Here is a 15,911-nt window from a genome sequence, read left to right on the forward strand (position 1 = left end):
GGAAAGCAGGAAAGAAGGAAGGCAGGAAGGCAGGAAGGAAGAGAAAGAGAGAAGAAAGCACGCTTTTGAGAGAACTGAGTGTCCGGTTGCTCACCTCCCATGTGGCTTGGCCTCATGAGGTTGACATTGTCTCACAAGTTACTGTAAGATGATTGACTTTTGTCTTCAGTACATGACCCTGCAGACTCTAAGGAGGCAGCCAAGGTGACAATACCCAAGGCCACCAACATCACACAAAGAAGCCACCCACATTCACAAGGATGCCGCTGAATAATCAAAGTAAATTTATTTCTGAATTACTTAAGGATCATGAAAGAGAAAACTCTTATGTTATAGAAACAGTAGTAAAATACAGTACACAGGAATGTCATTTGAATAATAACGAGAAAAAGTACAATAGCAAATGAAAACAGCAAGTTTTAACTTTAAATACAAAGGTGAAGCAATTTAATAAGAAATTTTGTTAATAAGAAAAATATATGTCCCATGTCTTTATTACATACTGTACAAAATAAAATATTGCACCTTTAAGTCATATAATAAATATATACAAAGAGTATTTTACAAATGATCTTTCTTTTAATTTACAGACCTCACCAATCAAGTGTGACTGATGACTCACACCCACGGGCTGGTGTGTGCCCTTCATGTCCCCGCCCGCCCAGACACCAGACCCTCTGCGTACAGTAGTGCTCACCCCAGTGTCAGCGAGGCTGGAGTCAGAACAGGAGACCTGGGGCTCGGAGGGTGGCTGAGACTCGGCAGGCTCGTCCGCAGACGCATCCAAAGCCGCACGCGCTGCTCAGTGCTGGTGACCGAGGACGCGGTCCAGCACCACCTCCTTCAAAGAGCTTTGTGGCCAACAGACTGTAGGCAGCGTGCGGCCCAGCGCTGGGACGCAGGAGGAGGACGTATGACCACCTGTTGGGGTCGTGTGCCGTCTGAAGCTGTCACTGGTAGAATGCAAGGGCAAGAGCCCACGACCACGTCAGCCTCAGAGCTTACGATTTAATGCGAGCCCCAGACTGCTTCAGCAGCAACATTCACCCCAGACTTAACCTCTGCCCCGACCGTAACACCAGCGCTGGCCCCAATCTACACCCAGCCCAACTGACCTAACCTGGCCCTGACCCTAACCCTAACCCTAACCCTAAACCTAACCCTAACCCGATAGCCAACTCTAGCCTCAACCCTAACTGAACTTCCGTTCTCACTAACCGAATCCTAATCCTGAACTTGTCACCCAATCCTAACTCTCACCCCCAGTCCTAACTGCAACTTCCAGCCTGACCCTAATTCACTTCGGATTTACCGAAAAATCAGTTCAAATCAAAACAATTATTTACTATAAACAATTCTTTTTAGCTATCAGGTTTCATATTTAGATTACTTTCTTATAATTTTTCCAAAATAAAAATCCTTAGGAATACTATTTTATGCATAAATTAGGTCTAATAAGGCTTTGATTTTGTGTTTGTGTGCAAGAGAATAGTGCTTAGAAAAAGTTTTCATTCACAGCTCTTAAAAGAAAGCTTTGAATAGACTCCAAAATCAGTAGAAAAGGTTAACTTTCCCTCTCCTGTGGTTTCCAGGGCGCCTCCTTTGGTCACAGATCGATTTCCGTAGTTGTGAAAATGGCAGCAACATCTACTCTGCGTTTTCTCCCATGGGTTCCCTCAGAGCAAGGACAGGCGCCACCCGCCACGTCCCTGGACCAGTCAGTGTCACAAGCCTGTCCAGAGTGACTGTCTCTTTCACAGATGGAACTCAAGGATCCATGAAAACGCCGTTAGTGCCAACACCGTCACAACTACTGGCCGGAGCTTCTGAAGCGTAGATGCCTCGTGAGCCTGTCGAAACCCTAAACCTTGAGGGGGGAAGTCAGCTGCTGTGTGTCCCCAGGTCTTCAGGAGGCCCTCTCTGTAGGAGGCTACAAGCCACAGGAAGCAGCAGCACTTGACAAGGCACTGGCCCCCTCGTGCTTCCCCATCACAAGGACGCGGTGAGGGCCCACGCGCCCCGGCATTTTTGTTAGTCCTCGAGCACATCATGGAAAGAGTCGGAATTAACAGCCGGCCGCGGGAAAATGATGCTGCAAGAGCTGAACGCTGGTGATGTTGCATCCACCTCCCATCGCAGAATCTAGAGTTTGGAAGAAATGCACGTTTCTGAGCATGGGAAAAAGAGCTTTTACATTTTTCTTTTATCTTCACAGCAGCATCAGGACCCCTCCAAAGGTTTATCCTTCTTGACATGACCGGCAGCACCTCCGTCTGTAGACGCCTAGCGAACACAAATTGAGATGCTTGACAAACATGCAGCGGTGTGTGGCGTCTGTGCAGTCTCCTGCAGAAAATAAAATAACAACATATATCTCCACTCATCACACAGGTCATCAGAGACCTAGCTGAAAGAACCCTGTGACTTCCTGACAAGCGTAACCTGAGGTCACAGGGTGAAGCGAGGAAACCGGGCTCTGAGCAGGGCCACGGCCTTGCGCCCCAGCCAGAGGGCGCCGACTCCTTCTCGGCTGGCGACGCCTCTGCCTTCCCCGGGACCCCACGGCCTCGGGCCAGGCCGCTCCTGCAGGTGCTGGGGTAGCGGTGTCAGCTTCGGGAGGGTCAGGACCCCTGGAAAGCTTAAGAAAGCTGGGGGCCTGCTCCCTAGAGAAATGCGTTTATGATGAAATCTGACACCCAACTCAGGACATTCGCCCCCGCGCAGTCCCACCCTCGGACCCCCGGGCCCGGCGGACGAGGTTCCCAGGCAGAGGGGAGGCCGTGCAGAGGCACAACCCGGGGCGCGGACACCCCTCGAATCCACCTGTCTCTCCTCTAAGGAACAAGGGGCTGCGCCCGCATCCAGGCGGCTAATCTGGCGGCCCGGCCAGCGCGTCCGTTCCGAACGGCCCTCGGGCGCGCGGGGCTGGCGGGACGGGCTGCGGGCGGCCGTGGTCCCCGCGAGGGGTACGTACTGTCACAGGGGGGCCCGAGGCAGCGCCGCCGGGACGCGGGCTTCTCTCCCTGCGCGCAGCGCCTCGCGGCCACCGGGGCGCAGCTCCGCGCGCGGATGCAGTCGACCCTCCGGGACCGGGAGCCGCAGGCCGCGGGGCAGCGCCGCCAGGGGCCCGGGCGCCAGCACGCGTCACAGGCCCCCGCCGAGCAGCCCCTCCCAACGGCGGGCCTGAAAGGAGAAGCACAAAACAGGAAGGCAGCGGCGTCACTTGCTGCTGGGATCCAGCTTCCACACACTAAACGTGTGACAGTTAGGACCCTACTCGTCAGGACGCTGACTGCCCTTGTTCACGGCTGACTAGCAACGTGGTGGGGCAATCGCGGCCGCAACAGAGGCGAGCGAGCCTGCGAGTCCACGACTCCCAGAGCCAGGGCCAGGCGCACCCCTAGAGGATGCGGTGTCCCCATGAGCTGGAGCAGATCAACTCAGCCAAGGAGGAGGACCCACAGTGAATCACTTCACATCTGTGAACAAACTTTAAGTTTCGAATGTAGGAGCACTTGAAACCGGTTCTGGCACGAGCATGAGTTTGTGCACGAGCATGAGTGTGTGCATGAGCAGGTCCGTCTGCCAGAGAAGGGCTCCTGCGTCTTCTTTAGGCCACACGGTGGGTCACAGCCAGAGCCTACAAGACCCTCTAGAGGCCTGTCTCTGGTTTCCTTCCCCTTTAAAACAGATCAGAAAGTTAATGCCCTCTGATGGTTGAAAACATATGTACCGCGAAGGGTGGAGCCCCTGATGGGACCCGCTTTGGAGCGTCTGCCCTTGTTCCTGGGGCAGGGCTCCTGGAACACACATTTGTACTCCAGGAGAAGGTGTCCCCACCAAGAGGTGACGGGCAGAGGCCCTCACTGAGCTGGTTCAGTAATCCTCTTCCTCCCAGGAATCTGGGGGTTGCTGAACAAGACGCCTAAAGCTGAAGGCTGGAGCAGTGGTGCCCAAGTTCTGCTGTTCGGGCCAGAGAAGGAGAAGAATAATATTTAAGAAGAGAGAACAGTGAAGCTGAAACGCACAGAGCTGCAGAGCTGGGAGGAGAGAAGCATCCTGACGCCTTCTGATTTCTTGGTTACAGTCCTTCCTGAGGTCTGACCGCATCCTCCCTCTGGATTCTGGAAACATTTTTGCATTCCTATAAAAGGCTACTCACCAGGCACATAATCTATAAGGAGTGTTGAAACACCGCTGGAAATGTCATAGGATGGAGAATATTGTGACACCCGAAGTGTCTAGAATTACACACAGTTGGAAGCAATACTTTGAGTGGCCAGTAGGGGGAGACTCCATCAAAGGGTTTCCTTAGTACTGTCGCACCAAACGTGTAGAGGATTTATAAGGGGTGGGGAGGGTGTCCTCTTCACTGCAGGGCTTTCGTTTTCCCCACTGGGTGTGCATCTTTGGGGCCAAAAGCTGAGTTGCTCTGGACAACAGGGCAGAGACTGAGCACTCCTCAGCCATCTCCCTATGCACAGATCAGATTTTCTACAGAAAAAGTTTGAGGATGCAAAGAACAAAGAATATATTTAAAAGGATACCAAATTGTTAGGCACCGATGTAGAGTGGTCCTGTCTTATTAATAAATCTCTGGCCCTCTTTGCATAAATCATTCCAAGTTGATTTCTGTCATTTCCTGCCCAAAGGACCTTAACTAATACAGTCCCTTCTTCTGTTTTCTTCTGTTTCGATAGAAGGTGGAGCCAATGGGAAGTCAGAAGGAACCACTGAGTTTCCTAAATATGAAAGATGAGGTGGCTTAGGGAGCTAGAGACCATCATAGAAGCTGAAGCCCAAGACAGCTCAGACTGGTCATTGAGGACCTAGTAAAAGACACGAGGTCAGTCCAGCAGAGGGCATCACTTCCTCCTGGCTGGGGACAGGACTGGGGATGGGGACGCCAGAGCCAGAGGGACACAGTCTGGGCACTGGCACTATGCACACCATGGGGCTCATGTGTTTTCTACAGGAAAGTCGATTCGGCAGTGGAAATCTTGAAGTAACCCTGTTTCTACTGGTCTTTCTCAGTTTCTGGCTCCAGTCCCACCTCCAACAGGCCCTGTCGCCATCAGCCAGATGGAACCACTGACTCTGTGGGGCCGCAGATTCCAATCCTGGCTGGTTATCAGGAGCAAGCGAGCAGCTCTAAGAAGATGTAGATCGCCAGGCTCCGCTCCCGAAGATTCAGTAAGTCCGAGTAGAGGCCCAAGAATCTTTATTTTTAAGAAACTTCCCAGGTAATCCTGACTCTTAGCTAAGGTCAGGAATCACTGCCTTGGGGAACGGACTCTTTGTGTCCTAAGGCCTTTCCTCAGGTCCTCAGGACGTCTTCTTGCCATAAGTGTGGCCTAGCCCCACCTGGGTAATTCCCACTCCCTCTGTCACCCTGTCCAAGGGAAGCGCCACGCTCACCCTTCCCAGGGCCTGGAGAGGAGGCTGCTGGACAGCCTCTCACCACTGAGCCTCTGCCCATGGCCATCAATGACGCGATTCCCTCTGAAGCACCCCCTGACATTTATGAGGCCCTACTATGGCAGGGGCTGGGGTGGGGGGTCCTCCAGCCTCTCACCACTGAGCCTCTGCCATGGCGGTCAATGATGCGATTCCCTCTGAAGCACCCCCTGACATTTATGAGGCCCTATTATGGCAGGGGATGGGGTCGGGGGCGGGTCCTCCAGCCTGTCCGTTGCTCCCTCTCCGCACATTGTGAAGGGACCCCGAGGACCTCACCTACTTCAGCGAGCCCACAGACAGCACGCAAGTCAGCAGAACTGGTCTGTGGGAAAAGTGGACCAAAAAACTGCCCAAGAAACCCACGGTCGCTCTCTAGACAAACTCAGTCCTTCCTCGTGAACCACCAGATATTTGAGGAAAATTGACAGCATGGAAGAAAAGCACCAGGATGTAAAAACAAACAGCCACTCCAGAGGGAACAGAAATGATGGAGAAAATGAAAGGCAGCTAGACTCTTTCCTCTTGGCTCTAGGAGCTTTTCTTCTATATTATGTCTGAAAACTTTCCGCCCCTTCGTTTCATTTCCGTGTCTCTTTTTCTAAAACTGCTCTTAATCAGACGTTGACCCTCCTGATAGACCCCTCCATGCCTTCTCCCTTCTCCATTATTTCCGTCTCTTGTTTTGCTGCTTTTAGCAGGAACGTGCACGGCACATCCGAGGAACTGAGAGAAGGACAGCGTGGCTGGGACACGAGGCTGAGGGAGAGCGAGGTCTGGGACGAGGCTGTGCAGGGAGGCAGGACTCGACCGTGCAGTGTTCCACAGGGCACGTTAGGGATCGGGGTCAATCTTCTTCCTAAGACCAAGCGAAGCCTCTAAAGTGATACTAACCCAGCAGGGAGATGGGGTGTCGGGGTGGGGTGATCAGATCTGTGTTCTGGGGAGGTTACTCTGGTTGTGGTGTGGAGACTGGCTTGGAAAGGAGCACAGGTGTTCGGAGACCAGGTGGATGGCCTGTCCAAACGTAATCGTGGTAGAGACGGAAAAAAGCGGATGGGTTTGAGAAAAATTACACAGAGCCAAAAGGCATATAAAAATAATCAGAAAAGTACAAATTACAATAAGATATAATTTTTCATCCATCAGATTGGTAAAATTTTTAAGACTGAAAACCTATTAATGTTGTTGAAAAAGAGGGGACTCTCATACATTGTTGGTTGAGACATTTTGGTGGTAATTTAGTAATATCAAAATGAACATGCCTGTCAATTCAATTCCATATCTAAAATCTGTCCTATAAGAATATTGCCTTTTGAGAATAAAGATACGTCCCAGGATGTTTACTGCAGCATTTGCTGGTAATAGCAAAACATTTGAAACAAGCAAATGACCATCAGCAATGGAATGAGGAATATTAAATACAACAGTTAAAAAGAATAAGGTGAAGCTTAGGTACCAAGATAGGAAATGAGCCTATAATGTATTGATAAGTAGGAATAAGTTTCAGAACTATATGTCTGGTATGTTAAAAAGAATACTCAATCCACGTATGTGTTTGTGTTGTAAACACAGCTTTGAGAATGCAAAGTAAAACATCTGGGCTGATGCATGTCCATCTGTGTGTGGTCTCCATCTTCTCAGTGAAGGAACCCCGGTTGCCTGTCGAGGATGAGGGCAGCTGTTCCAAACATTCTCCCTTTGAGGAGAAGTATTCTGGCTGGAATTGTCTTGTGGGGAATAGGAAATGCCATTGCCAAACCTTACTGAAGGCTCAAAATGGCAAATGAGCCAATGCCAAGGTCATCTCATTTTCTCCAGCAAGACTCAGATGTGGAGGAGGAAGAAAGAGCCATGTATTGAGCATCTAAGACCCACGTTAGCCTCACACGGAGCTAACTATCAAAACTCCCCGCCTATAATTTCCCATGGACGATCACACCCCATTTTGCAGATTAGGAGGTTAGAGGCTCCACGGTCATGCAATCAGAGAGCGGGAGACCTGCAAAGCCCCTCATGGCATGCCCTCTGGGCTCGCTCCTCACTTTGTGGGCTGGGGCATGCTCCTCTGGGAAGGTGGAGTCGCCAGGTGGAAGGAGTCTGGGTCCCTGGGAGCTTACGGAACAAAGCTCTTTACCCTTGAGCCGTCAACCAGCTCCGACTTTTATACAAGAGCAAAGCAAAGCCCCTCCTTGCTGGAGCCCCTCACCAGGATAAAGGTTTACTTTATTCTCTGCTGGACCACTCTACCAGCATCCTCAGCCTACGCTTCTAAAGAGGAATAAAGTAGCTCATTGAAAACATCAGGGAGATTTAATCTGAACCTAAACCAAATACTGTTAGGCTTGACCAACTTTGTATATACAGGAAAACATCTGTCTCTTCTCAATGCGCCCCTTTTTTCTCTTTGGGGTGCCTCTCTCTATATGCATAACATCCAAATAATTTGTAATCATAAGTAGTACATATTAATTAATATTTCAGTATAATGTATACTATTGAGGACGGCGCTATAAGAAACCATAATTTCCTAGGCATTGTCAATTACGCGAGGTGGTGGACAGGTAGAGTAATTCTACTTCCGCGCAGTCCTGGGCGGGGACTGAGGCAGGAGAGCTGGGTGCTGCCCTAGGGCGGGGCCAGTACCTCCTGTCCTCACAGCCGGAGTCAGAGCCGTTGTGGTGCTGACAGACGACGAGATGGCGCTGCGTCCTCCCAGCACGGCCCAGGCAGCGTCCGGGACACTGGAACCAGAGCACAACAGTGTGAACAGCCCTGCGAGCCCAGCCTGCTGTGCTGCCAACACCACGCACTGAGGCGGGGTTGTCACAGACCAGCCACAGGGGCCAGCTGTCCCCAGGGGGCGTCAGGGAGGATGGGAGCACAGCGCTGAGGACCAGACTGCCCTGCCTCAGAGCCGGGAAGATTCCTAAGTTCCTCTTCCCCCCTTTGCCCCCAGAAACTCAGAACACCTTCGGGGAGAAGGGAGAAGGACAGGGTCAATCTGTCACCGGTTTGGCTTAGGTCCAGAAATGACCACGCTTGAAACCATGAGCCAAGTTTGGGTTTTCCCACTCTGAGCAAAAACGCAGGCTTGTGTGTGATGGTGAGTTCAGTTATAGGAAAATGTGTTTTGAACTGCAATTCTTAAACTTTTATGTGGTCATTATACCCATTAATTCTTCCTTATAATTTGTTTTATGCTTGAAAAGGTCTTCCCGTCATGATAGTCTGACTTCAGTTTAACTACTTTTACATCGAGTGCTTTAATCAAGTCAGAATTCCATTTGGTGTCTGCTTTGAGTCAGGGCTCTGATTTAGGCATTCTTCTTACATTAGTTAACCAATTTCCCTCAGACTATTGTTTTTTTGCTAAGGACTTTATTGAGATATAATTCTCATGCTATACAACTCACCGTTTAATGTGTACAATTCAGTGGTCTTCAGAGTTGTGCAACCATCACCACGATCAATTTTAGAACATGGTTATCACCCCACAAAGGAACCCCACCCCTTGAGCAGTGACTCCCATTCCCCCATGGCCTCTCCCCCACGGCCTCGACGACCACTCATCTACTTTTCGTCTCTACAGATTGATCTATTCCAGACACTTCATACACGCGGCCTCCTACAGTCTGTGGTCCTTTGTGTCTGTCTGCCCTCACTCACCAGAATGTCTGCAAGGTCCATCCACATTGTAATACACATCAGCACTTCATTCCTTTGAATGGCCAGATAATATTCCATTGTACAAACAATCTGTTTATTCACCAGTTGTTTCCACTTTTTGGTTATTAGGAATAACGCTGCTATGGAAACTCATGCACCAGTTTTTGCGTGGATGCATGTTCTCGTTTCTCTTGGGTATACACCTAGGAGTGGAATTGTCGGGTCACATGGTAACTGTCTGTTTAACCTTTTGAGGAACTGCCAGACTGTTTTCCAACAAGGCTAAACCATTCTAGATTCCCCCTAGCGGTGTGTGAAGGTTCCTGTTTCTCCATATCCTCACCAGCACTGGTTACTCCCTCTCTTTTTGATGAATGGCACGCTACTGGGTGTGAAGTGGTGTCTCACTTGGTTTGGATTTGCATTTCCCTAATAACTAAGGATGTTGAGCATCTTTTCATGTGCCTGTTGGCTATTTGTACCTCTTTATTGACAAATGTCTACTCAGATGCCTTGGCAACATTTTAATTGGGTTATTTGTGTTTTTATTATTGAGCTGTGTTGTTTACATATTATAGACACGAGTTCTTTTTCATATATGATTTTTAATTATTTTCTACCATTCTATAGGTTGTCTCTTCACTTTCCTGATCATGTCCATTGTAGCACAAAAGGTTTTAATTTTGGTGTCATTTATTTTTCGGTGTCATTTACTTTTGTTGTTGTTGTAGGTTATGTTTTTGGTGTCATATCTAAGAAACCATTTTCTAATCCAAGACATGAAGATTTATGTCTATGTTTTCTTCTAAGAGTTTTACAGTTTTAGTTCTTCAATTTAGGTCTTTGATCCATTTTGAGTTAAATTTTTGCATATGGTGTAAGCTAGGAGACCATCTTTGTCCTTTTGTATGTGGACGTCCAGTTGTCCTGCACTGTTTCTCGAGGAGATTACTGGTTCCCCGTTGAATGGTCTTGTCGCCCTTGTAGAAAGTCAGCTGACATAGACATGTGGATTCATCTCTGGACTTTCAGTTATATCTCATCAATCCTTACGTCTATCCTATGCCAGTACCACACTGTCTTGATTACTATAGCTTTGTAGTTAGTTTTGAAATCAGGAAGTCTGAGCCGTCCAACTGTGTTCTTTTTCAGGATTGTTTTGGCTATTCTGGGTCCTTTATATTTCCATTCGAATTTTAGGATCAGTTTGTCAATTTCAGCAAAGAAGCCAGCTTGGCTTTTGATAGGGATTTTGTGTTGAATTTGTAAGTCAGTTTGGGGAGTGTTGTCACCTTAACAATATTAAGTCTTCTGATTCCTACACCGGGCGGGGGGGGGGGGGGGGTCTGTCCATTGATTTAGATCTTCTTTCACTTCTTTAAAAAACCTTCTGTAGTTTTATACGGTCTATTCTTAAACCATTCTTCCCCCTATGATTTACCGCCTTTGAACTTTAACCCCATTTACCATGGGGCTGTTTCTGTGCTCTAATTATACTCCATGACTCATGTCCATTCCTGCAGTAAAGCTGCACTTTCCCTACAGCAGCTCTACAGCGTGCTTTCATGTCCAAGTGGATGGGAGGTCCCTCCACACCTCTCATAATTTGTTTTTCTAAAAATTTTCTGTCCTCATTTATTCTCTCATATGAATGTCAGAACTACCCTAAATTTCAAAAAAGAATTCTACTATAATCTTAATTGGAATTATATTACATGTTTCAGTTCATTTACGGGAATGGACATCTTTACATTACTGAAAGTACCTTTCTTTGTTCAACTTTTCCTTATGTGTTTCAATAATGTATTATATTTTTCTGTATGGGTTCTGAGATGGTTAATTCCACATGTCCGCTTGACTGGGCCATGACATTCCCAGATATTTTGTCAGACATTATTCTGGATGTTTCTGTGAGGATGTTTTTGGATGAGATTAACATTTAAATCAGTAGTTTGGAGAAAGCAGATTACTCTCCCTAATGTGGGTGGGCCTCATCTAATTAGTAGGCTGAGCTTCCCCAAGTAAGAGAGGATTCCTTTTGCCTGACTGGATTAGGATGTTGGTCTTTTTCTGCTTTTGGACTTGAACTGAAACACTGGCTTTTCTTGGGTCTGGAGCCTGCTGGCCTCTGGGCTGGAACTAGACCATCAGCTCTCCTAGATTTCCAGCTTACTCACTCATCCTGTAGCTCCTGGACTTGTCAACCTCCCTAACTGCATGAGCTAATGCCTTCTAATAAATCTACATATGTGTAAAGAGATTCATTACACACACACACACACACACACACACACACACTATATTGGTTCTGTTTCTCTGGAGGACCCTGACTAACACAGATACACAGATTTGGGTATTGAGAAGTGGACTGCTGCTGTGACAAACACCTAAAACATGGACGTGGCTTTGGACCTGGGCGATGGGTAGGGCTGGAAGAGTTTGGAGGTGCGTGCCAGAAAAAGCCTAGACTGCCTTGAAGGAAATGTTGGTGGAAACAGATTTCAGTGGAAACAAGGAACACACTACAGGAAACTGGAGGAAAGGCAGCCCTCATCGTGAAGTGGCAGAAAGCTCGGCTGAACCGTGTTGTGGAGTTTTGTGGATGGTGGAGCTTGCAAGGGATGAAACTGGAAATTTCAGCGAGGAGGTTTCTCAGCAAAGACTTCAAGGTGCACCCTGGCTTTTCTCGACAGTACAACACAAGGAGAGAAAGTGAAGGGATTGTTAAGAAGAAGGAACCGGAACTTGAAGGTTTGGAAAATTCTCAGTCCATCCGTATTCTGAAAAACGAGAAGGTGTTTCTGGAGAGAGCAGGAAGGGTGGGCTGGGCAATCCGTCCATGAGGAGATCACCATGGGGTGGATCAGCATCAGCAGAAGCCAGGAGTAGAGACAGGGTTATACCAGCAAGGAGACGGCTGGTTTGGACCAAAGGGAACAGAGACAGACACAGGGAGGGAAGGCTTGGGGGCTTCTGGGATTCTATAGGACAGGATGACAAAGCTATTCAGCTGCAAACATGCTCTGTCCTTTAAGAACAGCAAGCCAAGATGACTCAGTGATCATCAGGGCTGCCCCTCCCACTCCAGGCCCAGGGGGCATGGCCGTGTCCTCCTCAGTCTCAGAGCGTGGCCCTCCTCAATTTCAGAGGCCAAGCTGCCCACACCCACTGCTTCAGGAGCAGGGCCACTCCAAAGAGCCGCGTGGGTGAGGCCGCTGCCCAGGGCGGGGGCAATGCCGGCACCCCAGTGGGTCTGGAGGGCAGAGCATCAAGCCAAAGAGGATTATTCCTGAGCCTTAAGATCTAGTGGAATCAGCCTTGCTCTGTCTGGGACTTGATTGAGACCCATCGCCCCTGTCTTCTTCCTGAGTTCTCTCTTGGAATGGGAATGTCCAGCCTGTGCTTCTCCCACCATCGGATTTTGGAAGAACACAATTTGTCTGGTTTCATAGGTTCACAGCAGGAAAGGAATTCAGCCTCAGGATGACTCATTTCCCACCCAAACCTGATTCAGGTGACACTCAGTGAGACTGGACGTGGAACTGACGTGCGACGGGGATAGACTCCTGGCGGTACAGGGATGGGGTGAATGTATTTTGCATGTGGGGAGGACATGAGTTTTGGGGGGCCAGAGGGTGAAATGCTATGGCCCAGATCATGTCCCCTCAAAATTGATACATTGAAGCCCTAAACCATCCATGTGACAGTATCTGGAGACAGGGTCTATTAGGGGGCATTCAAGGTTAAAAGAGGTCCTAAGGACAGGGCCTCAATCCGACAGGGACAGTGTCCTCATAAGAGGAGGAAGAGACACAGAAATCTCTCCCCTTCTGTATTCACAGAGAGGAGGCCAGGTGATAACCTGGTGAGAAGGCAGCCGTCTACGAGCCAGAGAGAGAGAAGTCTCACCAAACCAACACCGCCAGCACCTGACCTGGGACTTCTAGCCTCAGAACTGTGAGAAATAAATTTCTGCTGTTTCAGGCTCCCAGTCTGTGGTCTTTTGTTATGGCAGCCCAGCAGACTGATATGGGTTCCTATGAATTTCTTCCTCAATATTTTTTATTATAATATCACTGACGGTGGCATTAGGGATGTGGTTCTGAGACTTTGTGCACATGTTACTAATGTTCCTTTGCTCCTTCTCTCGAACCTACTCTTGGTCCTCCTGCCCCAAACCAGTCTATCTTGGAGCTTCTGTTACTGAGCTGCTGCAGGAGGAGGACCCACCCTTGATTTAGCTTTGTGCTGGAGGAAGAGACACTGTGACTTCCCAGTGTCATCCTTGAGGTCAGGCACACACATTCATTTTAGAGGCCAATCAGATTTTTCCCCACAATTGAAAAAAATATATGAGAAGCAAGGTGATGATTATAGTACCGTCAAAACGTCAGATCTGTCGGCTTTACCTGGTCCCCTGGTCCAGCGGGCGACTGAACGCACGGCGGACTGGTGCACGCTCTCCTCCCCCGAGGCCTGTCCCTGGGGGCACATGCTCGTGGAGACACCACCTGCACAGTCCCGTTGGCTCTTGTGCGCTTGCAGGTCACTTGCCGACTGCGGGATCCTTCACCGCAAGACACAGAGCACTCGGACCACGCGCTCGTGGACCACCTAGGAGCAAAGCCACAGGAGCTCCGTGAGGATGGGCGCCTCAGACCCTGCAGGGCGGGGCCTCCAAAGAAAAAGCTGATCCCGACATCGTGACTGTTTTGGGGCCATCATGGGTCTCTATGGGAAGCGGCGGCAGCACAGATAACTCCCAGCCTTGTTCTCGGGTTTTGTTTTACTCAGGGGAGCGGCAGAACCGCCATGCAGAGACACCAGTATAGCAGGTGTGCAAAGCCGTCATCAAGGAGGTAAGAGCTGCCACTCATGTGGCCCCCGAGAGTGGAGTTAGGGTAAACTTAGGGGGAAATTTTAAAAAGGTGGATTTCAACTCATTGAAACCAAAGGGAAGAAAATATTTTTAAAGCACCTGTGCGCTGTTGGCGAGATATTTACATGTTATCTTAACGGAGTTCTCATGTTATCCCCATTCTCGTGGGGAAGAAACCATTGTCCAAGGGGTGAAACAACTTGTCTGTGGTCACATGACTAACATGTCAACTGCGCTGGAACTGGATTCTAGATTTATCTGACCCGAAGGTCACACTTTAATGATCACAGGAGACTGAGCTCGGGACTGGGCTCCTCTGAGACGTTGTCTGTCACTGAAAGTGTTCGAGCTGCCGCTGGGACACAGCAAAGCGGGGCCCCTGCCTGAGGTCTGCGGTTCTCCAAAGGGATCACGGACTCGGATGGGAAAAGAACTACCTCTTCATTGTCACTAGGCTCTAATTTAGTATTCAGTTAGAATTAGGAAATACTATTAGTATTTCCTTCGATTATAAAAATGTCGGCCACAAAACACAGGCAGTAGTATTAGCGTTACCTGTTGTTTCCTTACCAATAGAAATCACAGATATTTTCACAGGACATTACAATTGTGGCAGGAATCTCAAAGTATTATTTATATTCATCACCACTTCAAAATTAACATACTACCAGATCTTATTACTTAGTGTTAATAAAGAAGCAAATCTATTATACCACACATCTTTTGATATTCAGTAGTGGTATTTCAGTATAATTGGTTCCCTTTCTAATCAAATATATTTTATTTTACAGATTTAAAACCCTTGTTCTGCGAAGGGATCCACAGGCTTTGCCCAACCAGAAGTGAGGTCCATGGCACAGAAGCGTGCAGGACCCCGACGCAGAGGGATCCAGGTTGGACGACCTCCATTGTCTCCTCCAGGTATGAAAGTGTGACTCCGTTTATCCTAGGGATCTGCAAAGGCTTGAGAATATTTGGTAAACAAGGCTGCTGATAGATCTCCCAACGTGGGTTCTCTCCACTTTGTGAGAATCAAGAGTCGACACAGAGCAGTTTTCTTGGACCGAGTTCCCTGGTCATTGTCGTGTCGGTCTGCTGCCTCCAGAGGGATGGTGACCGCACAGATCTTCCTCTGAAGAACGCAGTGGGTACAGCAGACATGGGGTCAGGCACCTGCAGCGTCCACGCCCTTCTAAGAACACGCTCCAAAGCATCTCTTTTGTTTCCCAGTGTGACTTGCCTGCCGCCCTCTTCCAGGACGCAGGTAATGGACCGAGCGTGGACACCGCACAGAGGCCGAGCCGTGCAGTGAGAAGTGTGCCTCCATCTTCTCCTCAGTGAAAAGGGGTGATAACAGTGTCTGCCTCACAGGCCTGTGCTCAATAAATGCTACTATTATTTGTTAGACTTGTTCACTGTGGATTTTGGTGCCATCTGGTCAGCCGTCTGCTAGGGTCTATGCTATTCAATCATTCGTTCATTCATTTCACAAACATTTTCAGAGCGTGCATAAGGGGACAGACGTCGCGTTAAATGCTGGGGATAAAATATTGAGGAAAACGGCCATGGATTGACTCTCATAGAACTGACAGTCCAGTGGGAGAGCAAGACACATGGGTTGTGGGAAGAGCTATTAAAAAGAATGATAAGGAAATATTATCAAACATAGAGAGCAGGGCCCGATTTGGTTTGGAGGACTAAGGCCAGGGAAGGCTTCCCTGAAAATAAATAGGTAAGAATAACTGAGTGAAGGGAGAGGGAACAGTGTTCTAGGTGGAGGGAGCAGCATGTGCGAAGTCTCTGAGTCAGAAGAGAGAAGGGCACATCTAAGGGACAAAAAAGACCAGTGTGGATGGAGACCAGACAGCCAGGGTGGGAGAGACCAGCAACGAGACAGGACACAGGC

The 15,911-nt window shown here is 48.8% G+C and overlaps 1 protein-coding gene and 1 long non-coding RNA gene across 7 annotated transcripts in view; one reads left to right on the top strand and one right to left on the bottom strand.

Annotated features, from left to right (window-relative positions):
* Positions 1-471: 471 nt before the first annotated feature.
* SH3GL3 (SH3 domain containing GRB2 like 3, endophilin A3) overlaps positions 472-15,911 on the bottom strand; it is a 320,477-nt gene continuing 305,037 nt past the window's right edge. The window contains exons 27-31 of one of the 5 annotated variants that reach the window (XM_070230140.1): positions 13,536-13,740; positions 8,104-8,201; positions 6,352-6,474; positions 2,975-3,183; positions 472-2,346 (exon numbers count right to left, since the gene is read on the bottom strand). In XM_070230140.1, coding sequence (XP_070086241.1) covers positions 2,240-2,346; positions 2,975-3,183; positions 6,352-6,474; positions 8,104-8,201; positions 13,536-13,740 — 742 coding nt within the window. In that variant the 3' untranslated portion in view covers positions 472-2,239. Of the gene's footprint in view, positions 2,347-2,974; positions 3,184-6,278; positions 6,475-8,103; positions 8,202-13,535; positions 13,741-15,911 lie in introns of those variants that run through there. The other 4 variants (XM_023649368.2, XM_070230150.1, XR_011424088.1 and 1 more) reach the window with 4 other exon arrangements.
* On the top strand, positions 3,182-15,410 carry LOC106782192 (uncharacterized). 2 transcript variants are annotated; one of them, XR_002810636.2, is made up of 5 exons: positions 3,182-4,098; positions 4,701-4,846; positions 5,035-5,193; positions 12,969-13,985; positions 14,797-15,410. It is a non-coding gene; the product is annotated as an uncharacterized lncRNA (long non-coding RNA). The 2 variants fall into 2 exon arrangements; XR_011424117.1 differs by lacking the exon at positions 12,969-13,985.

The sequence above is a fragment of the Equus caballus genome, chromosome 1, assembly GCF_041296265.1.
Source record: "Equus caballus isolate H_3958 breed thoroughbred chromosome 1, TB-T2T, whole genome shotgun sequence".
NCBI lineage: Eukaryota > Metazoa > Chordata > Mammalia > Perissodactyla > Equidae > Equus > Equus caballus.